The 25,348-nt window shown below is 42.5% G+C and overlaps 2 protein-coding genes across 6 annotated transcripts in view; one reads left to right on the top strand and one right to left on the bottom strand.

Moving 5' to 3' along the window:
• arhgap32b (Rho GTPase activating protein 32b) overlaps window positions 1–25,348 on the top strand; it is a 229,049-nt gene that overhangs the window by 55,717 nt on the left and 147,984 nt on the right. The window lies entirely within an intron of this gene.
• nrip1b (nuclear receptor interacting protein 1b) overlaps window positions 10,450–25,348 on the bottom strand; it is a 35,624-nt gene continuing 20,725 nt past the window's right edge. The window contains exon 2 of the mRNA XM_046039718.1: window positions 10,450–16,779. Within this exon, the coding sequence (XP_045895674.1) occupies window positions 12,701–16,321 (3,621 nt within the window). The 5' untranslated portion in view covers window positions 16,322–16,779 and the 3' untranslated portion in view covers window positions 10,450–12,700. The remainder of the gene's footprint in view (window positions 16,780–25,348) is intronic.

The following is a 25,348-nucleotide window of genomic DNA, read 5'->3' as shown; positions in this document are numbered from 1 at the left end:
TTGGACAAGCGGACCAAACATCTAGCATACGTGTGAGTGGTTACATAACTAACCAATGCTATGAAATGCTGGACACGGTGGTCCCACAACCAGGAGCCAAAGCAACGGAATCAACCCTTTAATGCACTTTCGTAAACAGAGTACGATCAAGTGTAACATAATATTCCGCCTTCTCGGTTATAAACCTCATCACACTTGGCTCGCTATCTGGCTTCCCAATCTCCGCCAAGCATCAAGGCTCGGCTGTGATTCCACCTCCGCCGATGGCCACGCTTTGTAAACAAAGATATCAGATGTGCAATGAGTAACGTTAACCCAGAAAACATTTAAAAGAGCATCTACTTCTCTGAAGTAAACATCGTCCTTGTTGGTAAACTATGGTTACATCATGAAGGGTCTGCAGCAAGCTTCCAGTGAAAATAAAAGATTTAACAACACTAACTTTAAATCTGTCACTTGGCCCTGTTTATTTCAATTGACGACACAGGTGAGCATGTTAACGTTACCAATGGAAGAATAGTCCGTATCAATGCGTGTTAGCAAACGTAACGTTACACAAACAACGCCAAGATTTACCCTAACTTTACTTTACGTGGTACCGTTAGCTAACGTCGGCTAACGTTAACGGCTAGCACAATATTAGATAACGCTTTGCGCTAGGATAACATCAGGCCTATGTTAAACAAATCTACTTGCGTTTTATAATTTGTTCCTTACAAACAGGTGGTTCGTAACCTTATTAAAAGTCAATTGAAGGTTAACATAAGTGACCAAGAAGATGTGTCGCCGACTCTGCGAGTACTAAAACTAGGTAGCTATATAGTTAGCTTAGGCTAACGTTAGCTAGCCACCAAGTTAGCTTCTGTAAGCTTCACGTTACCTTCTGAGAATGCTGCTGGAGGACATTCTGCTCCACGGTCATGGCGGGTTGGGTTCGGAGATAAATTGTATTGAATTCAAGCCAGGAGTAGCAAAACGCACGAGATACTTTTTACTAAGGCAAATTAAAACACGGTGCTAAGATGTCCCCTCCTTAATCAGCGACATAACGGGCGCCATGGCACAGTGACTAGAAAGCGCAGGTCTACAGCACTGATGAAAACATTGCTCTGCGATCTATTACTCACGTCTGTCCCGGTCTGAATTGCATTACGTCACGGGCCAAGCTTTAGAAAATAAGAATAACAAGATTTTGACATGATTTTTGTGATTGTATTATTGACCACATCTTTCCTGGATTTGTGTTAAGTTGTTGATGTTTGATCTTCATGATCTTAACATCAAATCGTAACTCAAGTACAATTAAAGTCCCATTAAAAAACGTAGTAACTTACCACCTTATTAACCTGATAATTATTTGGCAAAAATGTAGGCTCCATTGATAAGAGTAAATTAAGCCCCCTTTAAAAATGCTATTGCAAATGCAAACAATTTTATTTGTGATAATATGACAGCAATTACACTTACACTGTCTGCCTATTACCTTCAATATTTCTCGAGTGTAGGTTTTTGTATTTTTCCCTTGGCGTTTCTGTTTTGAACGGGTTATGTATATATGATGCAGTACCAATTTGTTCCTTTAAAGGCAGGGAATAACCATATTATACTCATAACTACTACCATAGGCTAAATAATCTTTTTTTTGTAAAATACAATGGTTTTGAAATTGTTTTACAATCTTACAAAGATATTAGAAAGCGAGATCAATACCTGGCAGTGTGCAATACTTTTCCAGCTGTGGATAAATGCTGTTTTGGTATATTTTAGTTTAATGGAAACAATGTGAACCAAAATATTCAATCAGTTCTTCCATGTTTTAAAGTCCCATAGCTAAGTGCATAGCCTAGTTATAATCATAATATTATCTAAGGACATAGAACAAGGCCCTATTAATAGCCTACTGTTTTGTAGGCTACAGACAGGAAAGTTGTGACAGGTGTGTTGCTAAATATTGACCTTGCTTTACATTATTTGTTAGGTTAGGCTTCATTCTGTATTCCCAATGTACTGAATAATTTGATGGTTTGAGTTCACAAAAGAAATGTCAATTGCTGTCAAGTGAGAGTAAACAAGTCAGTGCTCTGTTAAATTTTAAATATCCTGATCCATAATAAGTAATAAACATGACAGCTGCGAGAAGAAAGGAGAGGAAAATGTGCTGTATTAAGGGAATCAGCTGTATTTTCTTCTGATTGTTTCCATGCCTTTTTTACTAAAAGCCCTTGCATAAGCAAGTTGTTTGATTTCCCCCAAATTCACCTGTGAAACACTTGTCATCAGCCACAGAAATGATCAATTCTGCCCTGATTGCAATCACCTTTTATTTTGTGTTGTGTGTTATTTTGTATGTTCAATATAGTTTTGCTTGAGCCGGATAAAGGCTTCTAGCATGTGCCCTTCTCTGCCTACACTGAAATGCTCAACTGTTTCATTCTGCTCTCACTTGCCTCCAGGAGGTGCTGTAACAACAGCACAAACTTGTGGAACGTCCATGCCATTGATGGTGATCGGGTTTACAATTTAAAAACATTGGGTTTATTATGGAAATGAGGAGTAGGTATCTAGAATAAGGTGAGCTTTTTTTTCTTGATTGGAAAGCAGTGATCCTCTTTTCTGTCTTCTTCAAAGACACTCATTTCTAAAAGGTTCTTGGAGCAAGCTGTTTTCTGTCAGAAACAGATTGAAGTAATCTAATGCATATCAATAATGAGTATTTGTTCTGTACTTAGTAGGCCTACTTGTACTTTTACTGGAGTAAAACTTTAAATGCAGGATTTTTACTCGTAATGGAGTTTTGTCACTCTGTGTATTGATACTTTAGTAAAGGGTCACAACACTTCTCCTGCTATCACTGCTATTTACAAATAAATAAGCAAAGAGTGAAAATGATTATGGGCATTGCACACTGAATGAAATGTAAATTCAATTCTTAATTTTAACATAGTGAACAAACATGTGCTAGAAGCCATTTTAAATGCCATCAAATATTGCCCCACCTGTGTTTGAACATGAATACATTGAAAGCATTTTGGCTCTCCACTTTGAAGCTTGCAGCAATATATCTGAGCCACGGACTAAGCTAAGTATAACAAATTCCAAGTGTGTCCAATTTAGGGAGCTTTGATAATTTATCTAGGCACAGTAACTTCTCACAACTCTTGACCTCTACCAGCTTTACAGTGTGTGAACCCCAGAATCATTACTGTGTGCAGGCTATTCTTTAGACAGTTTAATGGAAGTGCTGGAGTCTAGGTTTCATCGGTTAAACAACACAGCTTTTGTGGTTTATGGGGAAAGGGACTACATTCAGTTGTCCAATTTGTGGCCTATTATTCAGACAGATAAAATAACACCAACATCCAAATACTGGCCATTCAAATCTGTCAGCTGTGATTAATTCAGTGCAAGTTGGAAGAGAACAGTCCTCTTGCACAGAACTGGGTCATCCTTTAGATGTCCAGGAATAGCATTATTGTAATAGTTATAACTGAAGCAGTCAGCATGCTTTGTTAACATGAACTGTGTCATCTAACTGGTACATATAAATATTAATGGGAATAGTCAGAACTTTGTGGTGTTATTGGGGGAAGGATTTAGCAACAACAACAGGGATGTTATGAAACAAGATTTCATCAGAATATATTTTGCAATTTTATTACACAAGCATATATAAGCAAGTGTGCAAAAGTGCCATTTGACTATACATGCACGAAACATAGTAGATATCAGTACATTCTTTTGCCGTAGCCTTAATACTTTATTCAGTACACACATTAGCTTTTCAGCGTTGCACTGTCATTCAGCCTTTGTGCAGCAGATGGCAACATCCTCCTTTGGAGCTCCAGCTTGCATAATGACCCACACAGCAGCAGCAGGAATGTACAAAAGGAAATGGATCACGAAAATGATTCCACTTGGCAAATCAAGTAGCATTATAAATCATAAAGTCTGTTTCCCCATTTTCAGCACTGCACCTTGATCAATATTTTATACTTCTATGTGCAGCATGCTGAAATACTGACTGACCACCAGAGTGTGTGAAGGTTACCTTAAGCACCCAGAACGTCCCTTAAAACAGCCTTCTTGTCTGAGCAGACACATCACACAGTTGACCTCAAGGCAGGAGGTAGAGCTATCAGTCAAAGAATCTGGGAAGCTGTCAGGAAACCAATCAGAAAATAAGTTGATGAATCAATTGGCAAAGTCAAACAGTAGCCTGAATAGATCCTTGGCTGACAAGCTGATATAAAGAGCTCAGACTTGTTTGTTGAAGATCAAAACAGATCCTGAAAGTGAGCCTGGGGGCTGTATGATAATAGCTTCACTCACACCAGGACATTTAAAATCCCCCTACTCTCTGTCTGATTCAGTAATCCACCACAAACACAATGTACATCATAACTGTACTTTAAAGTAAATTTTGAAAATTAGTGATAACAATAATCGTAAAATATTTGTTGCCAGTACTTGTTAATATGATAGCCAAGAGGGATACAGATTGTATCCTGCTAAATAGATACAATTTCAAGGTCTTGTTTCTGTTACTTTATTTCAATTGACGACACATACAGGCCTGTACGGCTCTTTCTTCAAGAAACATACAGGTCCTACATGTTTCTTGAACTGGAGGCCTTTTCTGGGCACATACTATATATTGTGATGTCAAATTTTATTAAAATTAAATATAATTTCAAATTTAATGAAGATTTATGTGCTTTACCTATTGATTGTCATTTAACTATTTTTTTCACTTGGCGCGTGCTTTAGATTGGAAAAAGAATAAGCAGGCATTGAAAATTATTTTCAGAAGCAGTCCCTTCCCTCCAGGATTCTCACTTCTTAGCAAATGTCACCAGCGACTAGTCTATTGCTAAAATAAGACAATTTCCAAACAGAACAGGTTGAGTTGGTGCCGACACTATATATGCAATCATCATATGGAATATCAATTTTTACTTCATTGTTTATGTTTTGTTATCATTGTTTAATCACTTTTTTCTTGTTGCTGCTTGCTGTTTATAAGCTCATTCTATATTTCTATCTGATGTAAGTAGACCTTGAGTGCCATGAAAGGCGCCATCAAATAAAATGTATTGTTATTATTCATGTTATTATTATTATTAGCATTTATAGGCCAATACAGTGTTTTGGAAACACAATGTTGAAACGCATCCTAGATCATCTCCTCCGTGCTGCCCTCTTAAGTCTGTTTGTGCACTTGCCATGTTTTAGAAACAGGCCGGGCTCCAAGGCTACAGATTGATACTGTAGAGTTATTGTGACTAGAGCGATTTTTTTTTATTAAGTAAGGGCTTGAGGCAATTACATGTCTCTGAATCTGGCTGACAAAGCATCATCCATTATCATCCACCCACTCTAGAACAGACCATTGTGCTGGTCACTATAAGAAATTGAGTTGTGATAATTTTTACGAGTGTAGTCTATCACATAATGGCTTTAAGTCCAAATGAGTTGGCACAGTCACTATGAAATTTGATGTAATTGTTAGGTTCTCTTTTTGAAGCAGACAGAATCTAGTCGCTCGGAGCATACTGAAACTCAATATCTTTTACAATTTCTAAAGGCACAGAGTGCAACTGCTTAATTGGTAAATATTAATACTGGTTGTCGAATTACACATAATTCAAGACATACACTTAAACACGTGGTTAGTTTATAAGACAAAATTATATTTTGTAGGCAAACATAGATTATAACCATTATACCCGGAAAATGTGTTCAGTCAATCAAGATGTCTGTATTTGATTGATATATTGTTTGACTGGCCACTTCTGAGAAGTTATTTTCAACACTGCTGACTTATAGTTTCCCAACAGGATATTTATCTCTATAAAATAAGAAACCATAAAAACTAACGTGTCACCTCAAAGCATTTTTTCTTCGGACTAAAGCATGGAACCATATATGAGGTTTTGATATTCGTATAAGCAAGATAAGCCTCGGTGTGTTTTGCGGTGAGGGGAAATTACAGTGTCACATAGACATTTTGGTAGCTTATCCTCATATTTAATATCAAATACAGACACAGACGCCTATCATAGATGTTAATATGTGATACAGAAAATAGGAACACCACGTACCTGAGGGGCATCTCAGCACAGCAAAGCTTATAGTCAGTAAAGACATGTCATTGTATTTTGTTGGAAACAGTCATGGCAGCAGTAATACGTAGTTCATTTAATTATAAACAACACTGATTGTGTCCTTTCCCTTTGCTGTTTTTTCCCTCCGAGTGCAATATGAGCATTGATTTTATGACAGTGTAAAGAATGAAGTAGTTAAACCCTGGTGCGGCTGCTTGTAGGGCATCCTGAAAAAATCTTTGTTTGTGAGGATTTCTAGGTTTTTAATTCTTATTATGGTAAACATTCGCCACACACACTAGAAAGTCCCCTTTACGTAATAAGCTCGTTTTCATATTTAAGGAATTTTTAAAATTAATGCCCCAAACCAGAATCTGTACATATGAATTTAAGTATTTTACCACAGGGTGTTTCAGAGAAAGTGGGAAAACATTTCCCTGATATGGAAGATTTTGTATAATGTTTTTCATGTACTCTGTGCTGACTGAGTGTAAATGAGGTCGTAAGCAACATTTTCATTCATAGACACTCAAAATGTAAATCCTGAGTCCTATGAAGGGTTTTAAAAAATCCCACATTAAATAATTTCATGCACTGAATGCATAGAAATCTCACTTTTAGATCAAGACTATCAAAAGTCCACGGCCATGCAGGCAACCCCGTGAGGCTGTGCTTTGGCACAGTGGTGCCAATTTGAGCTAAATACCTATAAAAGCATGGCCACATGCTCACAATATGACAAAGCTATCATGCTGATGTTTAGCAGGTATAATATTTAGCATGTTCACTATCTTAGTTAAGCATTTTAGCACTCACCTTTGCTTATTTCCATTGGTAACATTAACAAAATACAGGTGAGGTTGAAAAGGGCATATTGAAAATTTAACCTGATGATGGGACTAGATGAAAAGTCAGAGGATCACCAAAGTTGTTACAATTCATTCTGAGGGGAACATGGACATCTTTACCAAATTTCATGGCAATCCATTCAGTCGTTCAGAGATATTTCAGTTTGGACCAAAGTGCAATCATTAAATAAAATTTAAGCAATTATCATTTGGAGCTTTATACTGCTGTTTAACATCATAAAATATTGAACAATGACAAAGAAACACATGTCTGTCCCCCTCATCGTATCTTACATTTCCAGTGTTCATCTAAATACTGTATCACATCGTCAAACGTGTTAAGTGCTTTTAACATTCTTTTTGAGATGTACCTAAATCCCTTCTGAATGCCAGATGCAGCTCTGCCGTGTTTTTCTGTCTGACTTCACACTGAGTGGAACATCAGAGCACAAACTCAACAGAGTTAAATTTGGTATAAATGGTCCTTAGCCCCCACAGCACAAAGTTCACATCCCTAGCTGGTTTAAGCCAGACTGACTGACACTGAACCGCCCTTTCTCATTCTAGCAGGGATTTTGAGAAATGTTTACTTGGAAAGTTCATGACCCTGCAGATCAACCACATGTCATTGTTTGTGATGGAACATACAGGAAATTAGTGGTGGATAAACTTCCTGAAGATGAGATTTCTCTCAAGAAAGTGTGAGAGTTTGGTGAGATGACAGAGAGTTAACATCAAGTTAACTGAGATTAAGTTAAGGTCAGAGTCAGGTCAAGAGTCAAATTAATCACCTCTGAAAACATCATAGAGCACTAAAGAGATCACAATGTGAATCAGAAGAAATTATGTGAGAAGAATTAACAGGAGCATGCTTCCACGTCTGAGAAGATCCGCTGAGACGTTGGCAGACAGAGGTTGACATTGCTAGATCTCCCTAGCCAGTTTGTAAAACATTTACCCTCGTGCTTATCTGACATGGCAAATATCATCCATGTTTTTCCAACGTCAGCCAAGATCTCTCAAGCTGACAGGCTGCATTGTGGACCACAGGGACTCTCACCCGTCATGAATATTACATTGAGTCTGTTTACATGCTTTCACATGGCCACCAATAAGCAAGCTTTACAAAATAGCTATCACTGATCTTAGCAGCTACTTCACACCCAATGGACTCACTGGTGAAGTAGTCTTTGAATTATTGTTTCCACCCTTTCTGCAGACTCTTTGCACATCAAGGTTATTAGTCATTCATGACTAATTACTGCTTCGTGTATTTAGACTAGGGGGCCATGGGAAGCAGTAAGGGTCAGGAGCTATCAGCCATGAAAGGAAAGAAAGGACTTGTCAAAGGATTTGACGCTGCCACTTGTCATATTTACACGAAACTTTAGAAGAATGGCCTGGATGTAATGCTGGGGAAGGGAAGGGGGGTGGAAGGGGGGTGGAAGGTGGGTGGTGCTGGTGGTTTGTTGTGTGGTTTTGTGTGGAGAGGGAGGGTGGGGGTGCCACAGCTGCAGGCCAACAGTTGATCCTGTCCCGGGAAACAGGATCAGCCAGGTCAGGGCAGGGAGGAGGGTAAAAGGTCGTGACCCCGGGAGGTTAAGGAACAGACTTCACAAAGAGGTACATCTTCAAAAGCAAACGCCCCACTGGGGGATCCGGTCTTAGGTTGGGAAAATAAACCAATTTTGACCTCCTTTCTCAGAGCAGGAGTTTCCCCAGGTGTTTGTTTTAACCTCTTTGTTGTTGTCTGACATGAGGCACTGCTCTCATGTATACTTACACTCATCCAGGCACTGCAGCGGCAGTACTTCAAGGCAAAGTATAGAAGGATTTTTAGTGATATTTTTTTAAGCAAGAAAGTGTGGTATTTTGTATTTTACCAATTTATCAATGCATTCTGCCTTTATGACACTCCAATTGGGGTCATGCGACCCATAAAATGCTAATGTTTGTGTGAGTGTGTGTGTGTGTTTACATAACATGTGAGGTCAAACCATGTGCTCAAAGTTCAAACACTTGTATGAGGAGAGGGTGATCGAACATCTGTGGGCATATTTATCACACCAATCACCAATCACCATGACAACTAGTGACAAGTGTTAGCTCTGTATGGCCTCCATGTGAACAAACAAAGCACCTAACAAGAAGATCTCATTTACACTCAAATCTATGCACGACACTTGGTGTTTTAAACAGTCCGTGCGTTCCCATGTAGATAAACCCGTGCCCGAGCACATTAAGTCAGACCATTAAGTTGTTTGTCAGAGAATAAGCATCTGTAATTCCAGGAAATACTTTTTGGAGGGCTCATAACTATGAAATGCCTGTTGTGGGACTTCTGAGTCCTTGGCCTCTAGTTAAGTCATTGGTGGCCTGGTGTGCGGCGTTCACATCCTTTTGGCGTCATGCTGAGGTCAGGAAATCAAAGAGAGAAGCCGCAGACAAACAGCCGATTGTCAAGTTTTACACCTTGACCTCATCTTAAACTTGTGACTCCCTCCTTTATGTTTGCCGCTGCTTCAGCAATCAGAGGAAATCAAGAGGTTACTGCTGGTTCAGCCTTGATAAGAATCTTGAAATGGAGAAGTTCAGCGAGGGGAAAGGTTACTGGGAGTTTAAAGAGAGTGCAGTCAGTCATGGGGAGTATTAAAGAAAAGGGAATTCGGGGCTGAGGAACTGCACTACGATTTCAAAATTGCACTGAGAGACAAAAAGCCGTCTGTCCGCTCACTGGACTTCATATTCAAACCCAGAGCAAGGGAAGTTTAGCTTGAACTCATCTTCACCTTTAGGAAGTCTCTCGCTACCGGCTGTTTTTCTCAAGTCAAGAAACTGGACAACTTTCTGGACTCACAAGAATTAAGGTTTTGTGTTGACTGTACAATGAGATCTATTTTGGGTTCTAAATGAAAGATATATGTTCCATTTTGTAAGGCACATCCTTGGGCATTCAGTGTACATCTGGTGACCTCCATGTGTCCTCCCTCCTTTCAGTGTCTTTCCTGTCTTTGTTAAGACTCAGCAGCAATGTAGTGAACAGCAGCCAACTCAGAAGCAAAAGTTTTGGGGTGAATACAGGACATCCTCTTACTCTACTTTAACAGACCAGATTATTTCATTGCATGCAGTGCAGTTTGGCTTTGATGTCCTTTTTAAATAATAATCTGTATTGTGAGGCTAATCGGATATTGGGATGTATGGTGCCACAATTTCCATTTTGGTTGCTGTGGTTTACTTTATGTTCTGTAAATGCGACAATTCACATGAACTGAAGGCTGCACATGACCCTTGAACAAGAGAATTAAACACATGTACAGTTTAAATGAATCAAAAGAAATACCAATGTTTTATTGTTGCACCTGAAAGACTATAGCTTTCCCCAGATAACACCTTCTATTATCTGGTATACTTGCACACTTCCCCAGTCTGTGCATGAGAAAAACACACTTCTGAATGTCAAACTAGAAAAAGAGGAACACATTCATACTAGGTCATGCATTTCAGTACTTTATTTCTGAGATATCAGTGCAAATGAACACCAAAAATGAAAACATAAAAAATGAAATAATGTTTCAGGTTTCACATGAAAAAATGAAACACCTTTTTTTTAGTATTTGCTGCTACAAATGTATTTCTTAGATGCACAATGCAGATCTATGATTGTACGTCAATCCCCCACTATAGCCCCAAGCTCTTTCACAGAGCTTTGTTAACCAGTAACAGAAAAGAAAATCACAAAAATATTCAATGCACGTTTATTTTTCACACATTTTAAATCAACTTGCTCAACAGTCTGTGGTTATTTAGGGACTGTTCATATTCTAAACGAACCTCTCTCTGTGATAAAAAAGACCTATTTTAAGACTTGACATTTTCCCCCATCACCAGTAGGGATACACAGGTAGTTCCCATGCGTCTGCATGCAACAGGCAGCAGTGAGGAGAGTCAGACATTATTACACAACACAGCGCAGGATAGATTATCATTTACCACATAGAGACACATGCAAAGAACAAACCAACCAAAAAAAGATGGGCATAGCATCCTCTGCCTTTGTATGTACACTTGTACGCATATAATTCATATTTACATATCAGGGCATTAAAAACTAGGGTAATATCTTTTCTTAAACATTACAAAATAGTCATCTTTCATACTGAAAGTACTATTTACACAAATATATTTAACCATTGTGAAAATGTATTAATAATCGAAGAGACGTACTTCATAGGTATATGTATTAAAAAGATCACAAGACTAAATGGATGAAGCAATGTGTGAAATTAACTTAAAGGAATACAGTACAATCAAAATAAAGAGCTAGATACCAGATATCCCTCAAGACACCAAAATGTCTTGGTGATTATTGGGGGGCAGGTACACATATCCAGCTGCTTTGAAAAGAAAGATGTACCTGTGGTCTTCTCTAATTATCATGCAATTCTTTTGACATTTTATGAGTTAAGAGACTGCCACAAAATAAAATATGTCCATAAACCACAACAGTTAAGAAGTGATGAAAGAAACCCACAAACTGTCAAATTCTGAACAGATAACAATACTGACATTTTTTTTATTACATGCCATTAAATTATTCTGAAAAGGACACAGAGGACTCAGCTTCGACAGTGCAAACTCTGGGTGCTCCTTAATAAAAAAGAAAAAGCCGTGTGCTTCACACTCTGAACTTTTGTGTGCATGAAGAAAAGTGGTGCGGGTTTACCCAGGATGGTAAGATAAGTTTCTCAGACACTGCAACCTTTTAACTGTTGCTCTAGAAACCTGTTTACATACAGTTGCTCAACTGTAAGCACCGCACACGCTCTGTTGACCCATCTGTTCAAGACTGCACAATCTACATACGCATCACCCTGAATTTGCACTGTAGAATATTGCCCTTAAAAGTTCAATTCAAATAAAAGCATAACTCAATGAATCGTGACCATTCAAATCTCCATTGATATATTCTTACTCCATTGGTAATTATACCATACCATGAATCTTGAGGAAAAGCAAGACAAAGCATTCATTGTGGTAGGATCCTCGCTGAAGCTATTGCAGCGTGAATATTGTTTTCAAGGTCCTCCTTAGAATGAATTTGTCATGTACATAGTTGTAATAGACCACTGTGTCTGCCCTAGAATGACTTTATTTGGAATCTTATCTAAAATTGATGGGACTCTGTCTATCTGAAAATGTTCTAATGGAGAAAATAAATAAATGTCCACTGAACTGAGCGCTAACATTTTTGGAGTCGTCAATAATAAATGTTGCCTGAAATGTTCTTTCTAAATCTTTTATGGCAGACAACAAAGAGGACATGGAATAGTGATATGTGTACAATTCAGATATAAATAATAAGTGTAAAACAAGACCAAATTGGAAAGGAGGACTTAATAACTGACAAAATAAAATATATAGTGCATGATAATCACTGATGGGAAAGGTTAAATTTGTGACAGTTGTGCAGTTTTGGTTAAATCAATTAGACATTTTGCTAAGATAGACCTGTTTTGTACCATTCCATGACCTCACTATTTAAAATTGAGAAACCAATGTATGTATGCATCTGAAGTACGCATTTGAATTTGAACTTGCTCTATTCCACTAAAAAAATCATGTTTGCATTCTTTGTTAGTTGTTTCATCAAACCAATTTGGCAAGCCATTAAAAAAGAAAAAAAAAAAAGAAAAAGAGTCAATGAATTCGATTCCATTTTGTTTTTTTCTGTAGTTGATACAACTTCTATTCAGATGATTGGCTCAGCCCCTGGCTCTCATGGCTGTGCTTGTCATTGTGGGTCGGTGATTGCGGGGTGGAGCTCAGACTGTGTTCATAGGCATGCATGTCACTGATTGGCTCTTCTTTAACTCTGACTACAGACTGGGTTCCCTCTGTCTGATCCCTCACCTCCTTCCTCAGCTGAATGCTGCCCTTCTGCAACATGTAATACAGGATGGGGTTGGAACGCGAGAGCCGTGGAGAGTCCAGGTTTGAGTCACAACCCTCCTCCTCCTCCTGACTACTCCATCGCACAGGACTCTCAGGCTCCTGTTTGACTAGAGTAGGGGGGTCCCGTTTTTGAGTGACTGGCCATGGAGCTGGGTGGCGACTCCATGGGGTATGGATAGGGCTGTCACCTGCAGGGGGGGTGGGCAGTGGTCTGAGATTACTCGGGAGCCCTGAGTTGAGGGAACCATGGGGGTGCCAGCTAGGCAGGTGGAGGAAGCTGTGATTATGGGCAGGCTGGCTGAGAATGCTGCCATTGGCCTTCCCATTGGCCTGCAGGACGGAAGGACTGGGTGTCCCCCGGGGCTGCTGGGACAGCTCCTTCAGACAGTTGTCAGAGAGCAGCAGCTGTTTGAGCACATTGAAGCCCCGGCTCTCTCTGGTGAGGGTTTCACTTGGTGGGCTCCTGGATGGAGCCTCCTCTTCTTTCAGACTCCTCTGCTGCTCAGGCTCTTCCTGAACAGCAGAAGAGGCAAAAATGTTTGTGTTGCCACTCTCTGCTGCTCTTGGAGAGCTGGTATTATTCAAAGTATCAGTCCGATCAGAGCAGAGACGTCTCTTCTTAGGACTGGGGCTTGGATACTCCCTCTGTTCCTCTTTAAACTGTCTGGGCTGTGACTCAGCCTGCACAGCAGCACTGGTATAGTAGGTAGCAGTCTGTTGTTTAAGCAACTGGCTGAGGAGGCCGTATTTTGCAATGACCTCTGCAGGCCGCGGTTCTGTTTTAAAGTCGTGCTGAGAATCTGAAAGGGGGCTATTCTTCTCATAGCCACTAGGTCTCTTTCTGCCACTCGAGTCCTCAGACATGACTGGGGATGGTCCCACCTCTTCCATGAGCTCCGTTTTGACCTTTATGTCCGAAGGGGGGCCATTGGAGCTGTCACAGATGATGGAAACACCAGGGCTCTTCTCATAGCACCCTCCAGCCACGTCCACACTCCTTCTGCCACTGCCACCGGGCCTATCTTTGCGGCCGACTGTCGCAGTAGCTGAGCCTGTTCCTAGAAGGAGCTGCAGCACGGTGCGCCGCTCTAGAAGGTTCTCAATCTGTGATGACGGAGGAGAAGCCTCCTTCCGACTGAAAGGTGTGCCACTGCCTGATGGTCCATCAGAGAGTGGAGTGGTGGTGGTCCTATGGATTGGAGCATTAAGCCTTTCCAATAGGGCAAGGGGCCTGCTGGCATCGGGCTCCTGACCCAGCCCTTTGCTGGAGGGGATGGGTGGGGAAGAAGAAGCTGTGCCACACTGAGCCAGATTCTGTAACAGTTTACTGGCACTGAAGGCGGGCTCTGAATTCTTCTCAGCAGGGAAGGCTTTAGACTTACACAAATCCAGTGGGCTGGATTGGACATGGGGGGAGGGGTAAGAGTAAGGGGATAGTGCGCCACTAGGATCACGACTAAGTGAGTAGAGGGGCTGGGCTGGGACTACAGGTCTGTCTATGGAGCTTTTTGTCCTGGTCTCCTCCCAGGGCACCAGTCCCTTTGGCTGGCCTCGAGCCATGGTGGACATAGTTATATCAAGTGGTAAATCCTGGTTAACTACACTTTTATTAACCATTTCATTATTTCTGCGCTCAAGAAGAAGCTGCATAAGAGTGACCTTAGGGTGGGATTTTAGGTCTGGGCTCATTTCAGGCTCCTTGTTGTTGGACACTTTTGATCCTGATGGCTCTGGTTTCCACTTGTTTATTAAAGATTCTGTTAGTTTGTCCAGGGAAGAGGTAGACATAGAGGAAGAGGAAGAAATAGCAGTGGACACAGAGGAGACGACAGTAGAGGATGGCGAAAAGGTCGTGGTGGAAGCTTGGGGAGAGAATGCAACTGGAGTGGAGGAAAACACACTGGTGGAAGAAGAGAGGGTAGAGGTGGAGGAGGAGAAGGAGGAGAAGGAGGAAGAGGGGGTGGTAGTTTTGGGCCCTGTGTCTTGTGTATTCACCCGGCTTCTCATGGAGAGGTCAATGGGAGAGCAACTTGAGTAGGAACTCTCTGCATCACTGCTGTCCTTGGTCAGGCTTCTCTCCTGGATAGAGCACTCGCTGTCTGATGTGACTGAAGAGGAGCCACTTGGTGGCAGAATGCCACAGCTGTCCTCCAGGTGTCCATTCTTGGTCAGCTGCTTCTGGTTGTTGTGGTTGTTGAGTAGCAGCAGCAGCAAGCTGCTGCATGTCTGGGGGGGACGGGTTGGACGTGAGTCAAAGCCTCGCTTCTCCCTAGGTGGTTGGCTGTCAGTGTGGTTTGGAGCATGAGGGGTAGTGGGCGGGGAGCTTTGGCTATGGCCACGCAGCAAAGAAGGGCTCTGTGGACTGGACAGGGCCGTTCGAGGGAGTGTTGTTGTTATTGTGGCTGTTGTTGTCATTCCATTTTGGGTTGTTAAGGAGCTTAGTGTGTCTGGGGCTCCAGGCAGAGTCCCTCCCACACTAGGTGGCCTTTTGTCCTGGCCATGCTGCTGGTTTGCCATGGCAGCTAGTCTCTCGCTGGCAGATCTTCCAGAGAGCTGGGCTTTGAGGGCATGCTCTCTGGAGTACTGCTGGAGATGGGCTTCACTGGACAGCAGCAGGGCCAGTTGACTGCAGGCCACACTGGGCTTGGGTGAAGGTGCTGGACTAGACCGAATTTTCACCATGTTGGCCACGGCCTTCAGACGCTCGGCACAGGACACTGATTCAGCAGCTGTTGGTGCAGAGGGAGGCGTGGCGCTGTGTGCTGACCGAGGGGATTCTGGGGGTCTGTCCTGACTATGTCCCCGTCGACTGTAAGGTGTGTTGCTGTGATTTTGAAGTTTGCTCTTCCTCATTAGGCCCTTCAAGCGGCTTGAGGCTGTCCCATACACAGGAACTGGCTCTTTGTCTGCAGGTGGTGCCTTGGAGGGAGAGGAACACTCACTGGGGGGTTTATTAGAGTGCTGAGACATTGCTACACTCTGAAGCCGTGAGCTGAATGACTGAAGCAGGGAAGCCAACAGGGTGCTCTCCCCGGCGTGAGGGGATCCCTCTAGTGCTCCATTTTGCAGGCCTCCCCCTTGGCCATTCAGCTCCATTGGGGGTGAACTCATCCGCTGGTTCCCTGGATCATTCCAGGCACCAGAGCGCAGTAGGCGGGCCTTCTTCAGGTGCTGTGAAGAACCCATTGTGGGCCCGTTGGTTCCAGCCTTGGGAGCTGTGGGGCCATGGTTGGACAGTTGGAAGGGCCCACCCACCTTGTCACCCTGCTCCTGGTTGCTGTGGGCAGCCTCAGATCTCCCGCTTGCCGTGGCCCCAGGCCCGGCTACCACTGGATGCATCAGTAAACCTTCCAGATAAGTTAGAACAGCTGAATCCTTGTGTGTCTCAGGGCCAGGCTCCTCCCCATGAGTCATGTTCAATACTAGGATCCCCTCGTATAGTTCAGCACTGCTACTAGGAAACAAATGTCCACTAGGTCATCTGGTTGACAGTGGCATTTACTTCCTAAATACCAAATAGGTGGCAGACAATTGCACAGAGTGAGTCTGCACAGGGCTGAAGGATGCACTGGCCGGATGTGATCCCTCTCTGTAGTGGGCACAATCAGCACTGCGGCGAAACAGCAACCATGGTTGGAGGCAATCTGGGGCAGGTGGGCCTCCCAGGCATCGTTGTAGGCCTTCAAACACCGTAGGATCCCACAAGGCCCAGCTCCAGGCTTATGTGAGTAGCAAGCGAGGAGTCAGCAGGATTTCACCACAAAGATGTTGACACATTCCGTGGCTGTGGATGTTTGGGATGTCTGTCTTAAGGCCTGGCTGTGGTCTTGTCAGTGGCGCCCTTTCAGCTTTGCAGATCTCACATGGGGGACCTATGGGAGTGAGGGAGAGAGAAAAGAAGGAGGGAGGTAGAGAGATGGTTGGGTGGAGAAAAAGAGGAGAAAAAGGAGAAAACTGTGTGAAAAGCAGGGATTTGCACAGCACTATATAACATTCATTTCACCACCTTGTCTGCCATCTCTGTTACTTAGCAACATTTCAGATTGACTGCACACGGCTCCTTCCCCTCTCTGCACTTTCCCCTCGCAGCCACTGAACAGACGACAAATGTAGATTAGGCATGATTGGATCCAAATTGAAAATTCAAGCCCACTACCTTGAAAACATTCAGGTCTTGAGCTGTAAGCCCCTCACAGAGATGTCTTTCAAAAGTGAAGGGCCTTATGAGAGCTCTGAATCATTTCTTATGCAGCTTGTCATTTCAGTGGATTATCCCCCCCCCACACACACACACACACAACCTCCTGCTCCTTTTGCACTTGAGCAGCATCTCACACGATGCAACCCTCGATCTACACAAAGCAGGAGCCACCCACCCACATGCTCGCAAGTAAGCATTTAAGCATTCATGCCTAAGCATGAAAGTGTGCATCGTGACATACATATGTGTGCATGCATACTCTCACACATACACAGACTGAGTGAAACCCATTTAGGTGGCTACTAGTCTCACCACTGGAGTTTAAATCAGAAGACAAGAGCAAACATGCTGACTTGATTTGAGTCGTGTTTATGGATACAGTACAGAGGCAAGGATGTAGCTAACTGACAAGCTGTACTCGACTGTCAAGTGTGTGTGTGTGTATATATTTTGTGTGTGTGTATTTAGGGGTGGAGGGGTCTTATGGATCAGGTGCACCTGCCACACCACACCACTGTCAGGAGGGCAGAGCCGGCGACACTGGGGTGAGCATTGTGCCAGTTGCCATGACAGTGTCAGCGGCGCTGCCCTGGGAGACCTCTGCTCTGAACCCTGTCAGCGTGGTTTCCGTGGATACAGGACACCTCCGACAGTCCTGGCCACATCCCATAAAGGTTAATTAATACAGAGTTACCACCTCGCCTCAGCTGCTGTCCGTGTCCTTTCCCGATGCTGCCCTCACCTTTGGTGTCCGCTGAGTGGACCAACATAGCAGGTCACACAACAGGACAGCAGCCCTTGATTATGACGAAAGGCCATGGCAACCCACGCAGCCACCACCCTGAATACTTCACAGAGAGTCGGAGCAAGAGCCAAAAACAACATGGCAGTAGGCTTCTAATCAGGCTGAAATCCATCCCCGTGGCCAAGGTCCACAGGTTGTCATGACAGTAAGGGCAACAGGGTGGCACTTTAAAAGCTACCCTGAAAATGAGCTGGGATTAGAAGCTGGGATTGATCAGTGCACAATTACGTCTTAGCAGCAGTAGGAAAACAATCAGGTTGGCAATTTAAAGAACCAAAGAGGTCCACAGGTTGACTCTTCAGACTGTGCAGCACTGTATAGAACAGAATAACTTCCCAGAGATTGGCTCATCAGCGTCAATTACAGTTCACGGCCATTTTAAAGCTATTGACCTAAATCTGACAACAATAAAAGCCAACCTGGTCATACTGGGCCATCTGACGTCTGCTGTCATGCTAATCTTAGATGTTCAGGATTAGGGCTATTTTCCCGCCAGCGAGCTTAACACAATTATAATAGAACACTCTTTGACGCCACGTTTGATCAGCACAGTAAACATGTACACATGTTTACCTTCAACATAGCACAGCAAACTAACTAACATGCCGTGATACAGCCCCCCAGTTAACAAGAGAAAAAAAAAAAAGTAAATGGAAAAGAAACATCGACACGATTTCAACATGGGAAATTCTGTTAATCTCTCTCCTGCTGGCAGTGAACCTTTGGAATTACAGTTGACCTTGGCTATGTTTTTGCCCAAAGAAACTTCTATACAGAGCAGACAAGGCAGCACAGGGATACTATGACTACACTATATTACTTTATATACAACAGAGCCACTGCATTCACTATCTCACATTAAGTACGAATAACTCTTAAAACGAAGTGGAGACCTTCAGGCTCTTGAGAGACATGTAATGACAGAGCCTGTGTCAGAAAGGCCCGATACAGCAAGGGCAAGAAAAAATATGTTCTCCTCAGTGACAGAGCCCTGTTAACAAATAAATGACCTTAATATAGGGAAAGCTGTCCTCTATTCTGAGCCCCTAAAGCATACAACCCTCCTCCTTTCCCCTCTCAGAATGTGTGATGTGTGCATTACTATTACATTATCTCCCCTGGTGTATACATTGAAAATGACCTTACACATCTGTTAACATGTCATCTCATTGGTGGTGGCACCCAAAAAGCCTGACCTCTACCCACACCCCAACCCCCCACTGTGGGACACCACACCACCAATGAGCTGCTCATGGTTTCCGTGGTGATTATCCATTATCCTTGACAATGTCACCCAATGACAGTGCAGGCACCATTCTAAAGTGATTTTTACCCCAACAGTCGACCACGTATGTATGAGAGGGAGGCGTGAAAGCTTCATCATCCCCTGACTGGTTGGCTCTTCATCTATTTCTTTTTCTCTGTTTTACTCCTCTTCTACCAGGAACAGGACACTGCACTCTCAGCCACTTCCTAAGATACCAGATTTACCAGAAGGCCTTCATAAAAATGTGCCGATGCAGATGTCAAAGATAAGTTCTCAGAATGTGACCTCAAAATTATATCCAATCCACCACCCACTGACACATGAACACACGGGGCTTTTTTTTTTATCTTAAAAAAATTTAGTTCCTAAATGACCTTCGTTGTCAGGAATGGTAATCCATTTAAGCCATTTAAAATGTATGAGACCAAACAAAAGAATTAAAAAGGGGAAGAGTCAAAGGAGCGGCAGTTAAAGTCAAGGTCATTTATGCCGCCAAGGCTTTTCCACTTGATGCAACAGCTGGTGTCCATGCAAAGCTCTGGGCGTTAATAAAAAGTGACAATGCTGCCCGAGCGGTGTGTATTACTAATGTCTGACACCAGCCTGGCAGATGTGTTCTCCCTGCATTTAAGGGGAGTCAAGGTTAAAGGAATTTAAAAGGAGAGGCGATGCCTAAACACTATTATATCATGTAATCTGCAGCCCAGCCCTGCTGCACATACTCAACGGGGTAGCTCACTTACACATGCGGCGTGACCGCTATTTGTAAATTCAATATGGCCTGACATGATTAAATAAGACAAAACATAAGCTACCTGACCAAACGCAGTTGTTCCAAGCCTTCCACAAGTGAACGAGTGCACATGAGGAAAGTTGAATTAAAAGCTCTTGTTCACCTTGAGAGCGGTAAACAACAAGAGAATAACATGCTACTGAACAGCAGGAGACCTAGAGCAATAAGATGTTTTTTGTAGATAAGTCAATCAGGACAAAATAACCCTGAAATGCAATACACAGACACATGCACGCCCACACAATGAGAACTAGGGCACTCTGACCCACTTCTAAGGATGCATTGACCAAACAAGTCATGCATAGCACACATGCTTCCATGTGCATTCAGAGAAACAAGTGGATGTACCCCACATAAAGGAAATGTGATACATAAATGCTGAAAAGTCAGACCTCTTGTGTTAAGTAGCACAGGCAATCAATTGGGAAAAATTCATCCTACTCAGAGCACTTCGATGTGAGGAACACTGTGTTATGACTGAAAGCTAACATTTCAGACTTGGACGAAATGAGCGCTAAAGTTCTTGGCCCGCATGTGGCCTTGGATGAGAAGCACGGGGGCGGGTTTTAACTTCATATGCACTCATCAGTGCAAATAGTTCTTGGGGTTGAGAGAGAGCATAGAGTAATTCATGCACACTGATGAGTCATCCAAGTAGTTCAGAGCCTCGTTGACTGGCAGAGGACCCAGCCAAACTAGCCAGCGCAGCATTGATATCGCTGCACTGTATCGCAGACCCAGACGTCTTTCCCCTTACCTTACATGCCCAGGCTAGCATGGATGTGCTTATAAAAATGTTTGTGTCCATAGTAAATATTTGTGTGCCATTTGGAAGACCCACCCAAGGGCCATTTCCTGAGTGGCTGAGAATTAGTGCATCAATTAAATACACACACACACACACAAACACACATATACACGTTCCTTCTTAATGAGCCGTGACTGCCATTAATCTATACCTGATTCATTTCTATTGGGCTCCGAGGTAATCTTCTGCTTCCATCGTCTGTCCAAAATGGTGCTCATTTCCCTCCCGAAAGAACACGCATTTTCCATTTGTAAACACTGGTGCTGGAAATAGGAACAGCTGATTGCCCCATGGCCAGCACGCCAAAAGGCAGAGCTAGGCTCTTGAAACAGACTGCAGTGGTGATGTCTGAGGGAAATGGGCCACTTTGCAATTGAGATCAAATGTCCCACTGTCAGGCTGCCCTGAAAGCTGGATAAAACCAGCTAAAAACCTTGGCCTTTAATGAATCATTTCCATAATATCCTTGGCATCAGCCCTAAGAAGGCTATTGCAGTGAGTCAGCAAGATGTCTGCCTTTATTGGGTTAAAAGAGTGCTGCTTTTTTCTTTTAACTGTGAGTAATTTGGGATGGTTTGGAGTAATATGGTGTGTGACAGAGGTCTAAGAGACAGAAAAAGAAGAGGACACATCTCTGCTATCATTTTGCCTTTCATAATGCTCCCATTGACCTAGTTTCTAGTTTTTAAATCATCCTAATGCTCTGAGTGAGGCTGCAGAATGATAATACAGGGTACAATGGGTTGTGAAGGATATTCCATTAGAATCATCAGAACCACAATTGGTATTTTTTTTCTCATTTAGCTTAAGTAAGAATATAGTCGTATTTAAAGTTACACAATCAAAGGAATCTTTTAAATCAATTAGATACATTTAACCCAATAACAATTATGTGTAACCTTTTCCGAGAATAGCAGCATAAATCCAGTTGGCAGGGCAGAGCTGAGTACATGCCAGTAAACAGGAGACTTCAATAAGATTAGTCCTACACCTGGCCCTGATGCCCGACCCAGTGCTCACAGAGCAATACCTGGTGCAACCAAACAAAAACAGCTTCACTCTAAATATTCCTGACAGGCTAAGAATCCAAATTAGCATTCAGGTTAATAATAAGTTTGTAACCTGGCTCTCAGGTGAGGATTGAACCAAAACGCTTCCATACACCTGTTAGCTGGGTTGGTAAAGGAACCGTGTTAGAAAAACAAAATGAGTAACTGCTGTTAACTATACTTCCCCACAATGCAAGGGTTTTTAGATAACACTAACACTGGTCAATTACATCTGAGATTACAATGGAATTTCTGCCATCACTGCCCCGCATGGTCAAAAACACAAATTCCAAAACCTTTTTTAAAAATCAGGTGTCCTAGACGACTTCAGATGCTCCATGGGGCCAAACTAAGACTAATGTCGATGTGAGCTATTTATATGCTGATAAAAAAACACATTCACTACCATTGTTTAAACACATGGGCATGGGATGGAAATGACAACGTGGGTGAAGGATGGTGACAGTAGTGTTAGACAAAAGTTGTTACACTACTGTGGATATCAACACTTGACTACAGCTGGTGGTGAACCTGTTACATTACTGCCAACATGTCTAACTGTTATGACATTTTAAATTTGCCATGACATTTTTAAATCACACTACCTTTTTTTTTCTAAACATTTCACAGCATATCAATTAGAGAATGACTCAACTCTACTGCTGACTACTCAATTGTCCAGTATTTAAAAGCTAAAAACACAGTTAAATAGAATCTTAATATTAAGACAGTTGAAAAGCTTCATGTATGTGCATCACAATAATCTAGCATGATATAATGAGGTCCATGACGATTTCGATCTGTACAATACAATAGATAATTCACCCCAAAATTACTTGTTTAAGAATACTGTCATTATGAAGGACTGTTAACTTTGTAGCATATTTTCAGGGACAACCTGATTTGGATATAAAATATGTAAAATAAAAAATATATAATTAGATAATAAAGGTTTTCTACACGGATTAGATTCAGCAGGATGTTAACAAACTGTCTGCTAAAAGCCCTTCTTGATGTGCCCAAGATCATCATGATCTCCAACTGAATCAAAGATAAATCCATATCTTAGGGCAAAACACACGTTATCTAGCTTGACCTGCTCCCTATGGTTAAACTTTCCCCTCACCATTAAGTCTTGAAAGCTAACACACAGTGGTATGCACTACTTACTAAATACAGCATGAGCGCTACAATTCTAAACATGTGAGGCCCTGTCTGAGCTATTCTTTGTCTGTCTAGTATTTGTGGATGAGTTGCCTCGGCTAGGAACTCATTATTACACAGATTTGCAAAATATGACCTAAGAAATATGTCAGGTTTATCCCAGTTCTTTACAGTACTACCTCCCAAAATAGTTCACACCAGCCATGGTTAATTAGGCAGAGAATTTGGAAAGGAGCCAAAGAAATTTAAACGGACATTATAACTGGATTTTGGCAACACAATGCATGCGACAGTGGTCTGATGTCAAGTCAGGTGTTTGTTAGCAGGCCTCGCTATATGCATATGGATCATGTGATAACCACGTAATAATGCAAATATGAATAAACCTGCATTTATAGTGGACTTAAAACAGGCTGAACAGATAAAACTGTGCTGAATCAGTTAACGGTGGTCACATTCTGTCAGTGAATGGAGGGTTCCTGATTTTGTCCCGGCCGGGGACGAGCAGTGAATATAACGGTCCCTGCAGTGGCCACTGACAACGCACTGCACAGAACTGGCAAGCTGAGCTGATCAGTGTAATTGACTTTGAACGAAAACTACACAGTGAAAGAAAAATAAAAGTAAGTATCTAAAGATGAACCGGTCTTCCTTTACATATTTGGTTCAGTCACCAATGACAAAGTAGTGGTGCAGATGAACAGAGGTACAGTATTTATGTCAGTGGGTCTTGTTACTAGTTGTCATTACTCAAACCACTGCTGGTTTTCTAAGCAGAGTTTAATTGTAATTAATTGTCTTCACATGGCAGCCCAGGTGTAATCACTGCCTGCGTAGCTAGAATGAAACCCAGCAGGACTCTGGAGCCTGAAGACCAGAACTGAACCCATCTTTTTAAATAAACAGCATGTTGATAGAAATTATAAAAAAGAAAGAATAACAAAAAAGGAAATGGAGTTTCACAGAATTTTTTGTTGCTTTGAAACTGATGAGGTCGCCTTTACTGTAACCACGGGAAACACTAACTGTCACTAACTGTCAGTCTAGATCCAGACAAGCACGAGGCCAAGGCTTGCAGGAAATTAGTCTGTCTTCCTTCAGTCAGCCATTGACTATTAACTCGGACCGAGAGAGATAGACAAGGCCAGCACCCAACTGCAACCGGCCTATTATTTCGCCGTAATGAAGGCGAACGGGAGGACAGAGAAAATCCAATGGTAAACGTAGTCAAATGTTCTCAACAGAGTAACAAAAAAATATCCACACTAAGCCAAATGCTAACCCAACTATTCTGCTTTGGTTGGGAGGTGAACACAGACACACATCATGCTCCTGTACCTTGTCATCCTTAGCTGTGGAGGCTGATACAGGTAAAGTGCAGTAATCAATTTGCTCTACTGGCAGGAGAGCTCCTTTAGAATACTAATCAGGCTTCAGCCCTCCCCTCTTCTCCCTGTTCTTGTGATCCCTCCGCCACTGCCCCCTCTGCCTTTCTCCTTCCTCGTTCACCTTTCTCATGACTTGACACCCCCCCCCCAAGTGCCCCAGACCTGACCAAATGCTAAAGGAGGGCGGGCTGTCTTCTGCACAGATAACTGCTGCCACTAATCAAGCCTACGTGCACCGGGGCGTGGGATTAAAAGAGCTTGCACAGCTTGACTCAGGCACTGAATGGTGTTAGCACATACACACACACACACAAGCAAACACACACACACGAGGTCAACATAAAAACCTATAGGGAAGCCAGCAGCGTCTCGTCCTAGAAACACACACATACACACAAGCCTCAGACGAGCAAACAACACAACAAGGTCAACTTAAAAGCTGATGTTAGGTGAACATTCTCGGGCTATAAAAGAACACACACACAAGAAGATTAGATCTAAATTTGCTCCGCCAGTCAAAACGGGACTCGGTGGTGAGCCACCCATCTCTATCTCTCAGAACACATGTCACGCGGGGAGCTGCAGTGTTGTGCGCATCTAAAGCGAAAAAGAGGAACAAACTCGACTGTGAATTGACAGGGCCTTAATTCCCGTTCGTTTTTCATTTGGAGAGATGGCTTACAAGGGGGGGGGGTCTCAACACCATATCAAACACATACCAGAGTTGCCTGGAGGCTGTAACAAAGCGTCCCTCAATGTTACACTGCGCACACACATACACTTATACAGGCAATAGGAGTGTGTGTATGTGTGTGTGACAGAGGGAGAAAGAGAGACAACGCCACCCTATGCATCAGCAGGGATATTTCATTATGTACATAACGAGTGCCATTAATCGCTCTTAACAAGAGGACACAACCTCACCTTGGCAGTCTCACATGCACAGCAGGAAAGGGGGGGGGGGGG

This window comes from Micropterus dolomieu, linkage group LG23 (assembly GCF_021292245.1).
Source record: "Micropterus dolomieu isolate WLL.071019.BEF.003 ecotype Adirondacks linkage group LG23, ASM2129224v1, whole genome shotgun sequence".
Taxonomy (NCBI): Eukaryota; Metazoa; Chordata; class Actinopteri; order Centrarchiformes; family Centrarchidae; genus Micropterus; species Micropterus dolomieu.
The sequence above is the reverse complement of the archived record's forward strand: the minus strand, read 5'-3'. Positions and strand labels throughout refer to the sequence as shown.